The sequence below is a fragment of the Choloepus didactylus genome, chromosome 10, assembly GCF_015220235.1.
Source record: "Choloepus didactylus isolate mChoDid1 chromosome 10, mChoDid1.pri, whole genome shotgun sequence".
In the NCBI taxonomy this organism is placed as follows: Eukaryota; Metazoa; Chordata; class Mammalia; order Pilosa; family Megalonychidae; genus Choloepus; species Choloepus didactylus.
The window spans coordinates 4,601-20,884 of record NC_051316.1 but is presented as its reverse complement, the minus strand read 5'-3'; the positions used below and the strand labels follow the sequence as shown (position 1 = coordinate 20,884).

Below are 16,284 nucleotides of genomic sequence, written 5' to 3'. Positions count from 1 at the left end.
GAGGCAGCCGGCATCAGCCCCAATGGAACAGGCCGGCCCAGCTCTCGGCACAGCTCTCGGGTCGTGAAACAAAGAGGGTGGGGCAAACTCGGGACGAGTCGCTGCGGGTCCTCATCCAGGGGGTCGCCCTGCGCAGCCCCTCAAGCTGGCAAAGCTGGGCCAGGGGTCCCAGCCTGCGCCCGTTTCCTAAGGAGGCTCTTCCCGTTCTCACCAAACCTCTCAGATGAGGAGACCCCGCCAAGAGCCCAAACCGGGGTCCATCAGCCTGCAGACCCCCCTCAAAGAGCAGGTGGGTGTGCACCAGCACCACTGGGGCCGCGTTTCACTGCAAGCCGCCCACCTCCCCGTCCTCCACCGTAAACCGACCCAATACATAAACCACCCCGGGAAAGCAAACCCATCAGGCCCTCAAAGGTAGGGCTTGGTCTGAAGGAAGCGGTGCACCCACCGGGAAAGAATGGGAGGTGGTCTAGAATAGTCAGAGAAAACGCTGGGCTTAACCTGGTCCCTTTCTCCTTTCACACAATTAAAAGGGAAGATGAATTTATCCCAGGCACCAGGCAGCACCTGAGCCTCCTGCCGCCTAAGACCGCAGCTCTCTCGGACCAGAGAACCCAGCTCCCCCTCCCCCCGCACCTGACCCCACTCAGCCTCCACGCATCCCCCCCATCCCGGCTCCCGACCTCCCCCCCCCGCACCTGACCCCACTCAGCCCACCGCACCCACTCCTGCACCTGACTTCACTCAGCTCCCTTCCACCCTGCACCTGACCCCACTCAGCTCCCCCCCCCACCACGCACCTGACCCCACTCAGCCCCCCACCCCCACCTGATCCCACCCAGACCCCGCACCTGACCGCACTCAGCCCACCCCACCCACGCCTGCACCTGACCCCACCCAGACCCCACAGCTGAACAGGGGCCCCAGGGCCGGGTCGGCACCCCCAGGGCGGGCTGGGACCGCAGGACCGATTCGGACGCCCGAGACCCGAGCGGACCCCACATCGCGGGCTCCAGGCGAGCAGCGCGGCCACGTCCCCGCCCCCACAGCACCATCCCCGGGCTCCGCCTCCGCGACCCGCTACCGCGCGGACCAATCAGGCAGCGGCGGGCGGTCCCCACCTGACTCCGGGCGGCCAATGGGAGCCCGCTGAGGCCCCGCCCCCTTCCTCCTCCCTCTCGCGTCACGCGCGCGGAGCGATGTGGACCCTCCGGGCCGCCGTCCGCTTGGGGCTCCGGCCTTCTCGAGCGCCCTGCGGCCGCCGCCCGCCGGGACCCCGGCCGCCGCCGCCCTGCTCCGCGCGCGCGCTCGTCGCCTTCGGCCCCAGGGGCCCGGGCCTGGAGGGGGCGGCGGGCGGGGCGCGGGGTCCTCGGGCGGAGGGCAGGAGGGTGCGCGCGGGAGAGGAGGAGACCGAGGAGGAGCAAAGTGATGCGGAGCAGGATGAGGAGGAGGAGGAAGAGGAGGAGCTGCTGCTGACGGAGCCTCTGCTGCCCGGGGGCGCCCAGCGCGTGTGCGTGGTCCACCCGGAGGTCAAGTGGGGCGCCAGGAGCCCGCAGCTCACCAGAGGTGACCGGGGCGGGGCCTGCGGGGTGGGGCGGGGGCCTGTGGGATGGAGCGGGGCTGCGAGGGGCGGGGCCTCCGGGTGGGCGTGGCCCGGGTGATGGGGCCGGGCCTCCGGGCCTCACCTGCCGAGGGTCTGGGTGGGGAATGCGGGGTTCCAAAAAGCAGGAGGGGATGGGGCGGAGGGAGGGATGCGGCCGAGGGAGGGAGGCTCAGTTCCCCCGTCCCTAGCGAGGAAGTGGAGATGACCAAGCCTCTGTGCGCCATACTCGAAAAGGTTGATTTGTTCGTTGCGAGCCCCTGCCGCTGATCGGTGTTTTCCTCTGACTGCGAGCGTGTCTGAAAGGTTAAATTCTCGCAGAGCCGAGGAGCAGATCCCCTCCCTGGGCCTGCTGCCTCCCTCCACAGAGCCGAGGCCCTGGGAGCCTCCGGGTTTGGGGTTCACTCCTCCAGCCCTAGGCCTTGGGGATCCGCCCTGTCTTTACAGCCAGATGTTCAAAGTGGAAGGGAGCCAGGCCTTGTGCAGTGTCCTCAGTGGGGCAGGCCCTGTCGGGTGTCCCACATCCTCCCCCATGGGCTGCCCGCCCCACCGAGGGGCCGCTGAGGCCGTCTGGGTGTCTGTCATCAGGGCTCCTCATGCAGCACTCAGCTGCCGGGAGAGGCCCTCACAGGCACCTGTGCCTCCCTCCAGTCCCCATTCGGCAGCTCTCCCTGGACCCCTTCAAGGCTGGAGGCAGAGCAGACACGGCGGACCCGTCCCCTGTCCTCTAGCAGCCAGCACCGCGGGAGGCTGCTTCCGAGACTGCTTCCAGGCTGGCGGGGCCGTGCTGCCTTGTGTCCGGGGAGCAGGCCAGGGAGCTGGCCCGGGGTCTAGAGGACTGAGGGGTCCACGGAGGGTGGAGGTGAGAGCCCGGCCACTCCAGGTTTTGAGGCCAGAAAAGGGTCAGAGCACAGCAGTGACCTGACATTCTTTGTGTCTTTTCTCTTGTCCTATTTTTGGGGGTCGGGTAGTGGTGTTATCGAGATGTAATTCACCCGTTTTAAGCGTTCAGGTCAGTGGTGCTTAGTGAACTCACAGAGTTGTGCACCCATCACCTCTGTCTAGTTCTGAAACACTTCCACTGCCCCGGAAGGAAAGCCCGTCCCCGCAGCCGTCACTCCCTGTCTCCCAGCACCTGTGGCCACCAGTCTGCTTTCCCCCCCCCTCGGACCTGGGTTTCACGTCAATGCAGCCACACAGCACGTGGCCTTTCAGGACTGGGTTCTGCCCTCAGCATTGTGTCTTCAGGCTCGGGTGTGCTGTTCAGTGGATGAGAACCGCATTCTGTCGTGGCTCTGTGACTCCATTGCTTGGACAGACCATGTTCTCTTGTTCTGTCTGTCCGTTGCTGCTCGCTTTGGCAATGATTGTGAATAACGCTGTGACGAATGCACTTGTACAGTCCTTCTCCCCTGGGCAGTTCCTAGGGGTGGGCCCCTCAGCCGGTGTCCGCGTGAGGCTGGATATTCAGGGAGCACAGGCCGGAGCGGGGACCACGGCGAAGCAGGTGGTGATTCTCCAGAGCTGACGGCGAGGCTAGGGGAAGATGGGGTCTGGGGGTCTAGGTAGGACCAGATACCCTGTGGCATGAGAATAGGGATCCCCCCAAGCACAGAGAATGGGGGTCCCCCACAAAGAACAGATACGCCCCCATGGCACAGAGAATGGGGTCACCCCAGAGCACAGAAAATGGGGGTCCCCCACAAAGAACAGAGAAATCCCATGGCACAGTGGGGATCCCCCACAGGGAACAGGCCCCCTCACGGCATGAGGGGACCCCCAACACACACCTTCAGACCCAGCCTGGCCCCCTCTTCCCAGCCTTGTCTGTCGTGTGAAGGACCCCCGTGTCTCAGTTTCTTCCTTGTACCAATATGTTGGGGTGGTTTCCAGGACTGAGGGACTTGTCGTTTGCAAGTGCTTAGACCAAAGCCAGAGATGCCGCCACCTTGGTGCTGTTGAAGTAGAGTCCGTGACTCAGGGAGCCGGGGAATGAGGCAGAGCTTAGGCCTCTGCTCTGTGAAACTGCCCTAAAGGAGAGGGGCGGAAAGGGGTGCAGGGGGTGTGGGCTGAAAAGAGGTGCTTTGTTGTTGCAAGTGGGAGAGATCACACTGCAGGAAATGAGGTGCTTGAAGGGAAATCTTGGGGCTGCAAGGGAAAGAGAGGGGGCAGGGCAGAGTTCTGGTGGGGGGACAAGGCAGGAGCCCCAGTAGAGCCTGGGCACTGGCTGCGTTTCCTGTGCTCACTGTATCATATCACCACACACCGGCGGTGGAAAACAACGGGACCCCATTCTCTCCCGGTTCTGGGCCCAGACGTCTGAAACCCAGGTCTGCAGGGCGGGCTCATCCCAGGGCTCACTCAGCCCAAGGAGGAAGTGGGGTCCTGGAAGAGGGCCGGGTGGCTGTGTGCGGTTTTCCCAGGTTCAGGGTGCCTGAGCGGGCGACTGGCGTGAGGAGTGGCAGTCAACGTCAGAAAGCCGGGCCCGTGGTGTCCTGGCCGGCTGCAGTGGGTCCCAGTGTGGCCTGGGGGGAGGCAGCCTGGCACGGCCTCTCCGTGGAAAGCCTCACAGCCCTTGGAGAAAGGCTGGAAGCTGTCCCAGCGGGAGACACCCACGGCGGTGTCCGTGAGGAGCTCGGCCTTGTGCACATGCAGGGATTCCAACGCGTCTTAACGGAAGGGTGGTTAGAAAACAGGGACGCACCCTCCTGGGGCCGGCCCTTCCTTTGTTGGAGGCCGCAGTTTCTCGTCGGTGGTACTCCCTGGGGCTCTGCTCCTTGGAACTCGGACACAATCCCTGTTGGAAGCTGGAGCGTGCAGACACCTCCCAGCAGCCTTCACTACGGCCCTCCAGGGCACACTGGGTTCAGCCTGAGGCTCGTGGACTCGGGGCATTTCCACTTCTGCACACGCCTGTGTCCCCCTGACTGACAGCCCACTGTGCGGCCATGAGACACACCCGGCGAGAGCGGAAGGGGCTCCCGTCTGGGGATGGGATGGGGGAGAGCGTCTCACGGTGGCCTCTCTCCCCGCAGCCGAGTGGCAGGTGGCTGAGGCGATGGCGCTGGTGCACACGCTGGACGGCTGGGTTGTGGTGGACACGGTGGTGCTGCCCACGAAGGTGCCTGACAGCAAGTTTGTCTTTGGCAGGGGCACCTTCGAGCAACTGATGGGTGAGTCGGGGAGGAAGGGTGCTCTCTCCCCTCCTTTCCTGAGTCCTGCACCGGGATGGGGTGGGCGGGCAGGGGCTGCTTGGGCCACAGAGGAACCGCCACACAACCAGGGAAGCTGGTCAGGTGTCGAGAAACATGGAGTGAGGTCCCAGAAGACATGGCCGAGGTGGTCTATGCTAAGATCCGGGTGCAGGCGAGTCCCGCTGTGGGCAGCGTGTTCCGGGAAGCCACCGGGGGCCCTAGTGGAGGGAAGCTGGACAGCTGCCCCAGGGAAGCACAGGGCGCAGCCGTGAGCCCCTGGTGGGGACACGGTCCACACAGCACCATGTCTCAGGTGTGTTTCCGAGTACAGACTCTGGATTCAGTTCACACGGTTGACTCATGGAACTCTGCCGCAGCACCAGAACACAGGTCTGAGCAAGACTCAGCCAGCACGTGTGTTTCCTCCGTGAGGGACAGCTTGGCCTAGGGACTAGTCACCACCGCAGCACTCATCCAGGGGCGTTGTAAGCAGAGAGGTCACCCTTGGAAAGCACAGCAATGTAGAAGCAGCTCTAAACTGTCTCCTATAAGGACACTTTTCACAGCCCCAGGGCTGCCCTAGCAGGCAGAGCATGGCCTTCCCCAGCTGGGAACAGGCATCTCGGGCAACTCAGATCAGTGCCCCTTTGCCCAGACACACGACTGGGAAAGTGCTGCCATTGATTTGGGGTTATGAGTAAATTTTGGCAGGTAGGCGGATTTCCGAAATCAGAGATCGTCGGTCTTGAGGCCCGAGTGGGGTGACGGTGGAAGTGAGGCCCATTTTAAAACCGCCTGTGCCCTGCACCTGGAGCCAAGCCCCCTCATGCACCCCGAATGCCTGTGCCCTGAGCCCCCAGCCAAGCCCTCTCGTGCACCCCGCCCGCTCTCCCTGCCGCCCTGGGTGTGGGGTCCTGTGTCGTCTCGCTGTCCCCTGCTGGACCACCCACCACTCAGGGTCCAGTGCAGTGAGCCCCTGCCGCCCTCCTCTGGTGTCTGGCTGCAGTGGGGCTGGTCATCCAGCTGTCATCACCTGCTTCTCCACACACCCCGTCACTCACACGCCCACAACTGGAGCCCACTCCTCTCCCTGAACCCCACCCATGGCCCGACAGGTGTCGTGCAAGCACGCCAACAAAAGTTCACATGAAAACACCAGTGCGGGGATTATTTCCAGGGTGGACGTATGGGAAAGTGTAAACCCTGGTGCCACTTTTCTTTGCCTTAGAGAGAATCAGAAAGTCGCCAGAAATCACATCCGTCTTTCTGAACGTGGAGAGAATGGCCCCGCCGACAAAGGTATGCCGGACCACGTCTGTGCCGTCGTTCTGACTTGCAGCCACTGCGTACGTCAGGTGACGTCAAAGGGCTCAGGTCAGGGGTTCCCACCCTAGATGAACAGATTAGGACGTGACAGCCCCCCTGAGCCACGTCCACCGTCCCATCAGCCGAGGCCTCCTGCAACGGGCTGGAGCTTCACCCTGGACCACGCCTGCCTTCTTTCCTTTCCCAGAAAGAACTTGAAGCTGCCTGGGGTGTGGAGGTTTTTGACCGGTTCACAATTGTCCTTCACATTTTCCGCTGCAACGCCCGAACCAAAGAGGCGAGACTGCAGCTGGCACTGGCCGAGATCCCCCTGCTGAGGTAGAGTGGGCGGAGCCCCCCGGTCTGCACGGAGCCCCCTCCCCTGGTCTGGATGGAGCCCCCTGGTCTGGACGGAGCCCCCTCCCCCGGTCTGGACGGAGCCCCCTGGTCTGGACGGAGCCCCCTCCCCCTGGTCTGGTGGAATCCTGGGCTCCGTGGTGGGCACCTCTGTCTCTGTCCACAGCTCCCCTCTCCTTGTCAGCCTCTCTGCTTACTCCCTGCCCTGTGGCCTTCTCCACCGTCTGACATGGATTTTCCTCCTCCCCGGGCCTCTGGCTCGTGGGTCAAGACCTACCTGGTTCAGCCGGCTGCACGTTAACTAAAAATGCCATCCTTAGCGGGTCCTATCACAAATGAGTTCGCACCCACAGGCACTCAGGGAAGAGTGGGTCTCTGTTGGGTGTGTCACCCGACCTCCCACAGCCCTGCACAGGTTGTCATTGGGTCACCTCCCCTCTCTCACCTGCCTCCCTTCTGTTTTCACACCTCTGACCCCTCCTGGGCTGCCTAAGGGAAACACCTGCCTGAGAAGCCCTTCAGTGTCCGTTCTGCCGGGTGGGAGGGACGCCAACACCTGGACTCCTCGGAACGCCCCCTCCACCCCGCTCCCCCTGCCCTCGAAAGTGAGCACCCAACAAGTGTAAGGTCACAGGGTCGCTGAGGCCCCCACAGCCACCACGGAAAAGCATGTCCTCACCTGCGCGTTGGAAGCTGTGGCTCACGCTGCATTCCTGCAGGAAGGGGTGTGCCCGCAGCTGACCAGCCACTCCCGTGTCCACACAGGTCGAACCTGAGACACGGCGTCCCTCAGCTGCACCGCGGAGGGGGCTCGCGCTACATCATGGGCTCAGGTAAGCCGGGGCCGTGCCTGGGTGTCTGTGGTTGTCGTCACCGGAGCACAGAATGGGGGACTCTAGCAGCAGCCCCCGGATGTGCACAGGCCTGAGGATGGCGCAGAAAGGGGGAAAACGGGATTCTAGCGGCAGCCCCCGGATGTGCACAGGCCTGAGGACGGTGCAGAAAGGGGGAAAACGGGATTCTAGCGGGAGACCCCCGGATGTGCAGAGGCCTGAGGGCTGCGCAGTGGCTGAGGCTCCCACGGCATCTCTGTGACTTTCTCACGGGCATCTTGGCTGCTTCTAGGAGAGTCTTTCATGCAAGTACAACAACGCCTCTTAAAAGAAAAGGAAATGAAAATTAAGAAGGCCCTCGAGAAACTGAAGAAGAAAAGACATCTCCTCAGAAGGCAGCGCAGGAAGCGAGAATTTCCCATGATCTCCGTGGTGGGGTACACAAACTGTGGTAAGGAGAAATTGTGGAGCTGACGTGTGTGACTTTCCCGTCTAAGGCAGGCTGCACGTATTTTAGGAGAATCCACTACGGACACTGACATTTAGTGAGGTCCAGCTGATAACTGGGAGGAACTGGAAGAATAACTTCCATCTTCTGGGAGTTTGGAGGGGCCAGAGGCCATTGCCACTCGGGTTTCAATGTTCATTCACTGACTGAGTACCTGACCCTGGACCGGGGTTTTAGTTTCCCGGGCTGCTCCAGCAAATACCAGGAAATGGTCAGGTTAACAACAGGAAACTATTAGTTCATGGTTTTGAGGCTGGCAATTTCCAAATCAGGGCATCACCAAGGTGATGCTTTCTCCCAAATATGGGTCTGGGGTCAGCTGCCGGCAACCCTTGGCCCTGGGCTCCTCTCCCACACGGCAAGGCACGTGGCGGCCTCCCCTGGCCCCTTCTCTCCCGGCTTCCATCGCATTTCAGCTTCCGGCTGCTCCCTCTGTGAGTGTCTCTGTCTCTCTCTCTGTCTGTCTCTGTCTCTCTCTGACTGAATTTCCTTCTGCTTATAAATCTCTCCAGTAGTAGCACTCAGCCCCGTCCTGATGGGGCTGGGCCACCCCTGCACTGAAGTTGCCTCGTCACAGGGTCCTCCCTGCAGGGGGTTCACGCCCACAGGAATGGATTCAGTTTAAAAACATGATTTTCTGGGGCACGTAGAGCTTCGAACCACCTCAGCTGGGTACATCTCTTTATGAATGCTTTCCAAACTCTGAGAAATAGGAACAATATTGAGTGCTTAACACTTAAAAATCTATTTAGAGTAGATATTTTCCTAGAAGAATGAAAGCATTTGGATTTTACATAGTAAAACTTCACCAGTATTAAGACATCTTAATGTGTATGTCAGGTCAGATGTTACACAGAAGACAGAAATTGTGGCTTATTTTATAGTTTCCTGGGGCTGCATAACAAAGTACCGCAAACTTGGTGGCTTGAGGCATCGGGAATTTATTCTCTCATGATCCTGGGGTCCAGAGTTAGAAATGAGGCTGTGGGCAGGGCTGCTCCCTGCAGGGCTCAGGGGCCCCTCCTGCCTCTCCCAGGGCCCCGGGCGTCCCTGGCTCGTGGCTGCGTCGCCCCAGCTCTGCCCCGTCTCACACAGGCTCCTCCTCTCTGTGTGTCTCGTCTTCGTAAGGACCCCAGTCCTTTAGGGTTTGGGCCCCTACTCCATGGTGACCTCATCCTACCTGCTGACGCCTGCACGACCCTATTTCCAAGTAGGGTCACCTCTGAGGTGCCACAGTACCCTTCCTGGGCCACGACTCAACCCCTCACAGCCACAGCCTTGAAAAGTCACAGGCGTCATCGATAAAACAAGCAGAACAGAGCCGCACCCGCTGCCCTCCTGGACCTTCGCGTGCTGACCCTTGCTGAACACCCATGGACCCAGGCCCGACCCACGTGACCCAGGCCCTCCCACGTGACCCAGGCCCTCCCACGTGACCCAGGTCCTCCCACGTGACCCAGGCCCTCCCACGTGACACAGGCCCTCCCCACGTGACCCTGGCCCTCCCACGTGACCCAGGCCCTCCCACGTGACACAGGCCCTCCCCACGTGACACACACCCTCCCCACATTACCCAGGCCCTCCCACGTGACCCAGGCCCTCCCCATGCCAGTAATCCCAGTGGGAGCCAAACCAGGCCCCTGCCCAGGTGGCCCCTGGTCCACGTCAGGAAAAGGGGCAGGTCGCTCCCCACCAGTCTGGAACAGAAGCCGAGGGAGCACTAAAGCTACATAGCAGATTACACGACGTGTTTGTACGTGCATGTGTGCATGTGTGTGTAGAAAGACTCCTAGGAAATCCACCCTGTTCTCCAGGACAGCTGACTTATGGGGTCACCCCCAGTCAGCTCAGCTCCTGGTTTCCAGCCTCCTGCTGAGGTTCCTAGCTGGTCCCTGAGTCCTCCCCAGGCCCAGCGTGTCTGCGGCAGAGCAGCCGCCTCCAGGGCTGATCCCCACCTCACGAAACAGCCGTCGCCTCCCCGCCAGCTTCACGTTCCTTGGGCTAGGGGTCAAGCCAGTGGCGATGGCATCACCCTCTGCCAGGACCCATGATGGGAGAGCTGTTTAATACCACGGTCGGTTAGGACCATGCGTCAGCGTCTCTGGTTAAGTGGGAGGGGACTTCCTCCACGGCCTGAGAGCCCCTGGGGTTCCCATCCAGTGCACGGACGTCAGCCTGAACCCCTGGGGTCCCCATCCAGTGCACAGACATCAGCGTGAGCCCTGGGGTCACCATCCAGTGCATGGACAGCAGCCTGAACCCCTGGGGTCCCCGTCCAGTGCACAGATGGCAGCCTGAACCCTGGAGTCCACCATCCACTGCACGGACGGCAGCCTGAGGCCAAGGGGTCCCAGGAGTGCAGAAACCTTATAAAGCACCTCATCTAGCCTGTCCCTTGTCAGAGGACCCCCTTGGGTGTTGCCCAAGGCCCCAGGGCTAGATGAGGGACATAGATGTAACCGAAGAAGTGTGAGTGCCACATGAAGATGGTGTGTCCTCCTATGACCCACTTTCCAGGAAAAACCACCCTAATCAAAGCACTGACCGGGGACGCCGCCATGCAGCCCCGGGACCAGCTGTTTGCCACGCTGGATGTCACTGCCCATGGGGGCTCGCTGCCCTCACGCCTGAGTGTGCTCTACATGGACACCATCGGCTTCCTCTCCCAGCTGCCGCACAGCCTGATCGGGTCCTTCTCCGCCACGCTCGAGGATGTGGCGTGCTCAGTAAGTGCACAGAGAGGCTGCGGGGGGCAGGGTGGGACCTGGAAAATCCTCCCTGCCTGCGTCAGCAGACCTGAGGGTCACAGGAGGTTACAGCAGACGGTGGGCTTCCTCACCTGGCCCCCAGCCCAGAACCCCGGGCTGCTGAGACCCTGCAGCTGGCTGTGACGGGAGCCTGTGCTCACCTTGAGTTCGGAGCAGGCGAGTGGATAGAAACACCGCCGGGTTGGCTTTGATTCCAGCTCCAGCCCTGGGGTTGGCGAAGCAGTGGACCATGCAGCACGTTTGTTTTCTCTTGAGGTGAAGGTCATGTACGGTACAGCTGGCCGTTTCACAGGGAGCAGTTCACTGGTTTGGGTACATTCACAGCGTTGGGCAGCCATCACCTCTGTCTGGTTCCGGAATCTTCCCACCGCCCGGACAGGAGACTCCAGCCCTCAGCTGGTCACCCCCTCCCACCCCCTGGCCCCAGCACACTGTGGTCGGCTCTGTCTCCAGGTATTCTCCTGTTGGGGACATTTCACGGAAAGGGAACCCTACAATACGTGGCCTTGGTTGTCCGGCGTCTCTCACACAACATGCCATCTTCAGGGTTCGTCCATGCTGTGGTGTGTCCCACGCTTCCTTTGTTTTTACAGCTGAGTAATTTCTCCACCGTATTTGTCCATCCTCTGTTGATGGGCACGTGGCCTGTTCCTCGTTTGGGGCTGTTGAGATAATGCTGCTGTGAACGGCAGTGCACAAGTTCCCGAGCTCCCGGTTTCGATTCTTTGGGGTAAATGCCCAGGAGAGGATGTCCCAGGTGGTGCAGTGATTCCATGTTTAATTCTTCGAGGAACCACCTGCTGCCTTCCACAGGGCTCCCCTGTTTTACATTCCCACCAGCAGCGCACAGGAGTTCCAGTCTCTCTGCATCCTCCCAACACTTGTTTTCTGTTGGTTTGTTGTTGCTTTTTAAATAACAGCCACTCTGGTGGGTTTGGGAGGTGGCATCTCATTGTGCTTTTGATTCACATTCCGTAATAGCTAATAACATTTAGCATCTTTTCACATGCTTATTGCCCATTGACTGTCTTCTCTGGAAAAATGTCTGTCCTTTGCCCATTTTTAAAATTGGGTTGTCTCCATTGTTGAGTTGTAGGAATTCTTTATATATTCTGGATATTAAACCTCTATTAGATACGTGGTTTCCAAATATCGTCTCCCATTCGTTAGGGTGTCTTTTCACTTTTCTCATGATGTTGTTTAATCACAAAAGTTTTTCATTTTAATGAAGTCCAGTTTATCTAATTTTTCCTGTTGTTGCTTATATTTTTGGTGTCATATCTAAGAATCCATTGCCTAATACAAGGTCTTGAAGATATTCCCGTGTTTTCATCAAGACTTCTGTGGTTTTAGCTCTTACGTTTAGGTCACTGATCCATTTTGAGTTAGTTTTTGCATATGGTGAGATGCATGGGGTCCAGTTTCATTCTTTTGCATGTGGACATCCCATCCTCGCAGCCCCATTTGTTGAAGAGACTGTCCTTTCCCCAGTGAGAGGACTCGGCCCCCTTGTTGAAAATCACCTAACCACAGATGTGAGGGTCTGTGCCTGAACCTCAGGTCTATGCTCGCGGTCTGTCTTTTTACCCTCACACCAGGTCTGCTTCTGGTCTGTCTGTCTACCCTTGCACCAGTTCCGTGCTGTTTTGATTCCTGTGGTTTTGTAGTAAATTTTGAAGTTGGAACGTGAGCCCTCCAGCCTTGCTCTTCCTTTTGAGGGTTGTTATGGCTCTTCTGGCCCTTGCAACTCCACGTGAACTGAGGATCAGCTTTTCCATTTCTGCAGGAAGGCTGCTAGGGTCTCGGTTGGGATTCTGCCTTGGGTGGTGTTGACGTCCTCACGATATTAAGTCTTCTTATCCGTGAGCCTCCGTGTGCCTTTCTGGGAAGCAGTGGCTGCATCATTTGAAGTTCCCACCAGCCACGCGCCGGGTTCCGATGTCCCACATCCTCGCCACCCTGTCTCGTTGCCCTTCTGTCAGTTAAGCCTCGGGGGTCACGCGGCTTGCTCATGTCCTGCAGGATCTGATCATCCACGTGAGGGATGTGAGCCACCCCGAGACCGAGCTGCAGAAGGCCAGTGTGCTGTCCACTCTGCACAGCCTGCGCCTGCCCGCCCCGCTGCTCGACTCCATCATCGAGGTCCACAACAAGGTGGACCTGGTGCCGGGGTGAGTCCCCACCCTGCAGCTGCCCTCACACCTGCCCCACACCTGCCCACCCCACACCTGTCCCCATACCTGCCCCTTACCTGCCTGCCCCACACCTGTCTCCCCACACCTGTCCCCATACCTGCCCCTTACCTGCCTGCCTGACACCTGTCTCCCCACACCTGTTCCCACACCTGCCCCCCCACACCTTCCCACCCCTGCACCTGCCCCCACACCCCCTGAACTTACCTGACTCAGTCTCTCTCCTTAATGGAAACTTGTCCATCCTCACTCCTACATTTGCAGATTGAGCCCCAGGCATTAGAGTGGCTTCCCCTTGGCTGTTTCCTGCATCTTAGTTATCTGGGTAGGGGCCTGAGTAGGCAAAGCAGTCACGTGGCCAGGCAGGTGGAGCCAGTAAGAGGTCCAGGCTGTCTGTGCCCCTGGGACGTGGCACCTCCCCTTGGAGGCCCCAGCTGATACTCGGAGCTGAGCACAGTGTGTTGGCTCCCTCTCCCCACACAGGTACAGCCCGCCAGAGCCCAAGGTGCTGGCCGTCTCTGCCCTCCTCGGGCATGGGCTGGAGCAGCTGAAGGCGGAGCTTGAAGATGCTGTTTTGAGAGTGACGGGGAGGCAGGTTCTCACCCTCAGGGTCAGGCTGGCCGGAGCACAGCTGAGGTGAGTGGACCGCAGGCCCAGGGGGACGATGGTGGGGACAGTGGTTTGGTGTGGGGCAAGGGGGTTGGCAGGTGGGCGACAGCGGGGTTTGCTTGGCAGGGTCAGTGGGTGGGGGTGCAGGGTTGGCGGGTGGGGGCGCAGAGTCATGGGTGACGGGTGCATTGTCGGCGGGTGGGTGGGGGTGCCTGGTCTTGGGTGAGGGGTGCCGGGTCGTGGGTGAGGGGTGCAGGGTCAGCGGGTGGGGGTGCAGGCCGGCAGGTGGGGATGCAGAGTCGTGGGTGATGGGTGCGTTGTCGGCGGGTGGGTGGGGGTGCCAGGTCATGGGTGAGGTTGCAGGTCAGCAGGTGGGGGTGCAGAATCATAGGTGAGAGGTGTAGGGTCAGCGGGTGGGGGTACAGGGTGGGTGAGTGGGGGTGTCGAGTTGTGGGTGAGGGGTGAGGGGTGCAGGGTCGGAGGGTGGAGGTGCAGAGTTGGTGGGGGAGTGGTGTGTACCTTTGTGGGCAGTGTGAGGTTTGCTTGGTGGGCTCCACAGCTGGACAATGGTGGGGTTCACTGTGCAGGCCGTGGGTCCCCCTGAAGCAGCCTTCTGAGTGGGCCGACAGCAGGGTCCCCCCAAAGCGGCCTTCTGAGTGGGCCGGCAGCAGGGTCCCCCCAAAGCGGCCTTCTGAGTGGGCCGGCAGCAGGGTCCCCCGAAGCGGCCTTCTGAGTGGGCCGACAGCGGTGGGTGGCTGTGCAACCTGTGGGAGTGTGGAGGACGCAGCGTCCAGTGCTGTTTCTGGAAGGGCTGCTGTACTCTGCCCACCTGGTCATTGCTCACATCCCCTGCAGATGTCAGCTGCTGATCTCTGCTTATTTACGTTCGGGGGTGGCACTCACACTTCCCCACCCTGGAAAAAGAGAACGTTCTTACCAGTGGTTTGGGCAAATGCTCGTTCAGTCGATATTTATCACACTGTCTCATGTCCTGATCAGCGGGAACGGCTGCCTGCTCCTGTAACTGGTGCGTGTGGAACGTGCCTTTTTGTTCACAGCTGGCTGTACCAGGAGGCGACTGTGCAGGATGTGGCCGTGGTTCCTGAGGACGGCACGGCCCACGTGAAGGTCATCATCAGCAATGCCGCTTTCGGCAGGTTCCGGAAGCTCTTTCCAGGATGAGGAGGTGCCCGTGGCCTCGTGTTGCTCTGGCCTTTTCCGGGAAGCCGGCCCCACTCTGCTGGGCATCTGTGCTGTGAGCTGCCCAGTGAGCCCCCTGCTGCACTGTGTCCCTCACACCCACCAGCCGTGCCAGCCCTCGGTGATCCCAGACAGAGGTTGGGCCGTGTGAATTGAGCTTATCCCCAGGGTGTTTGGGTTACAAGCCAGTAAATGCCGTCTCGTTTGTTCTTAACTTGTGAACCAGTTTTCCTAGCTTTGGGAGTTTCTGGCCTTCAATTGTGTAAACCACAGATGGCCTTTCCCCTGTGCATGGGTCTCACAAGCAACACAAACGGCCATGCTTTGCTTTTCTCCTTGGTAGCACTGGGGAGAAAATTAAAATAAGGGGCAAGCTAGCCTGGAAGTCTCCACAGAGCTGGACGCAGAAGGAAAGTTCCAAAAATAAGCAGCAAGCCAGACTGCACTGCACACACAGAAGGCAAGCGCATCCTCTCACACAGCCAGGCTCGGGAACCCGTTGCAGTCAAGCTCCTTTATCCACAGGAAAAGCAAAACTGATGTCTTTCCTGGAGCAGAACTCCCACCAGGAGGGAGAGGAGGCTGTCCTCAGGCTAGCACTGCACAGACCCTCAGGGCACCTCATCTAACCTCCCCCCACCCACCTGGGTGCAAACCCGACTGGAGGCTTTCACTTCTAGAGACACACAGGCCTCTCACAGAGACTCCGGGGCGCCCACCATTGCAGGTTTCCCAAGGGAAATACTTAACAGTATGGAAAGGGGACGTTTTCCCGTTTGACCCCAGGGGAAAATGTTAATAGAATGTTTTTGACTTGCTGAGATTTCATTTACTCATGGTGGTTAGCTGTTTGTGAGATGTCCCAGAATTTCAGTGTTCAGGGATAATTGAGGGGGGCGGGGGGGGGGAGCTCTCTCCCTCTCCTCCTGAACATTAGAATGCAGTGTGTGAACTTGCCAGAAGCCGGTCTCTCTCCTCCCGTTTGTAGACAGGCAGCCCAGTGCCGAGGGACAGGCCCCCGGCCCTACCCCTTGCTGGAAATCCGGCGCCAGAGCTGCCGTCCTGTGGAAACCACCTGGGGAAGGTGCGGTCTGCGGGATAACAGCCCCAGAACCTGTGCATCTGACCCGGCACGGCCAGGGCCTTTGCAGGTGGGAGGGACATCGCAGGTCCTTCGAGAGGAGGAGGGAGCGGAGCCCGCAGAGCGAAGCGAGGAAGAGGCCACAAGCCCAATGCAGGGCCTGGAGAAGCCGGGAGGGCGCGGGCGCCAGTGTCCCGTGGGCCCAGAGGAGCTCGGCCAGCCGCCCACCTGGATTTTTCGCTTCACCTCCAGCACCCGAGGGAATGGATGTGCTGTTGGAAGCCGCAGTTTGTGCTGCTTGGTTGCAGCAGTCCCGGGAGACGCGTACACCGGGGGAGGAGGGGGGTTCGGGGGCTCCCTGCTTGGGCAGGACGCCTTCCCCGGCAGCCCCACAGCTGCCCTGGAGGAGTGGGCTGCGGAGAGGAGGAGCCGCCCCGGGGACCCGCAGGCTGCGTGTGGAGCTCGGCGTGACCAAGACAGACTGTCGGGGAGGGGGCTGACTCCACTCCCCCCACCCACTCTCCCCACGCGGTCCTCAGCGCCTTGTCACTTGTAGCTGGGGCTGCAGGGAAAATACCCCAGATGCAGGAAAAACGGGGCAAAAGGTAGAGACGAGCTGTTGTAAATATCCACCTCG

At 60.2% G+C, this 16,284-nt stretch overlaps 1 protein-coding gene across 1 annotated transcript; it reads left to right on the top strand.

Moving 5' to 3' along the window:
• The first annotated feature begins 1,185 nt into the window (after positions 1-1,185).
• Positions 1,186-14,780, top strand: LOC119505304 (putative GTP-binding protein 6). The gene is made up of 10 exons (XM_037797988.1): positions 1,186-1,566; positions 4,636-4,773; positions 6,023-6,093; positions 6,308-6,438; positions 7,222-7,289; positions 7,582-7,740; positions 10,315-10,523; positions 12,588-12,736; positions 13,241-13,393; positions 14,425-14,780. The coding sequence occupies exons 1-10, from the start codon at positions 1,200-1,202 to the stop codon at positions 14,546-14,548; spliced, it is 1,569 nt and encodes a 522-aa protein (XP_037653916.1). The 5' UTR covers positions 1,186-1,199; the 3' UTR covers positions 14,549-14,780.
• The last annotated feature ends 1,504 nt before the right edge of the window (positions 14,781-16,284 follow it).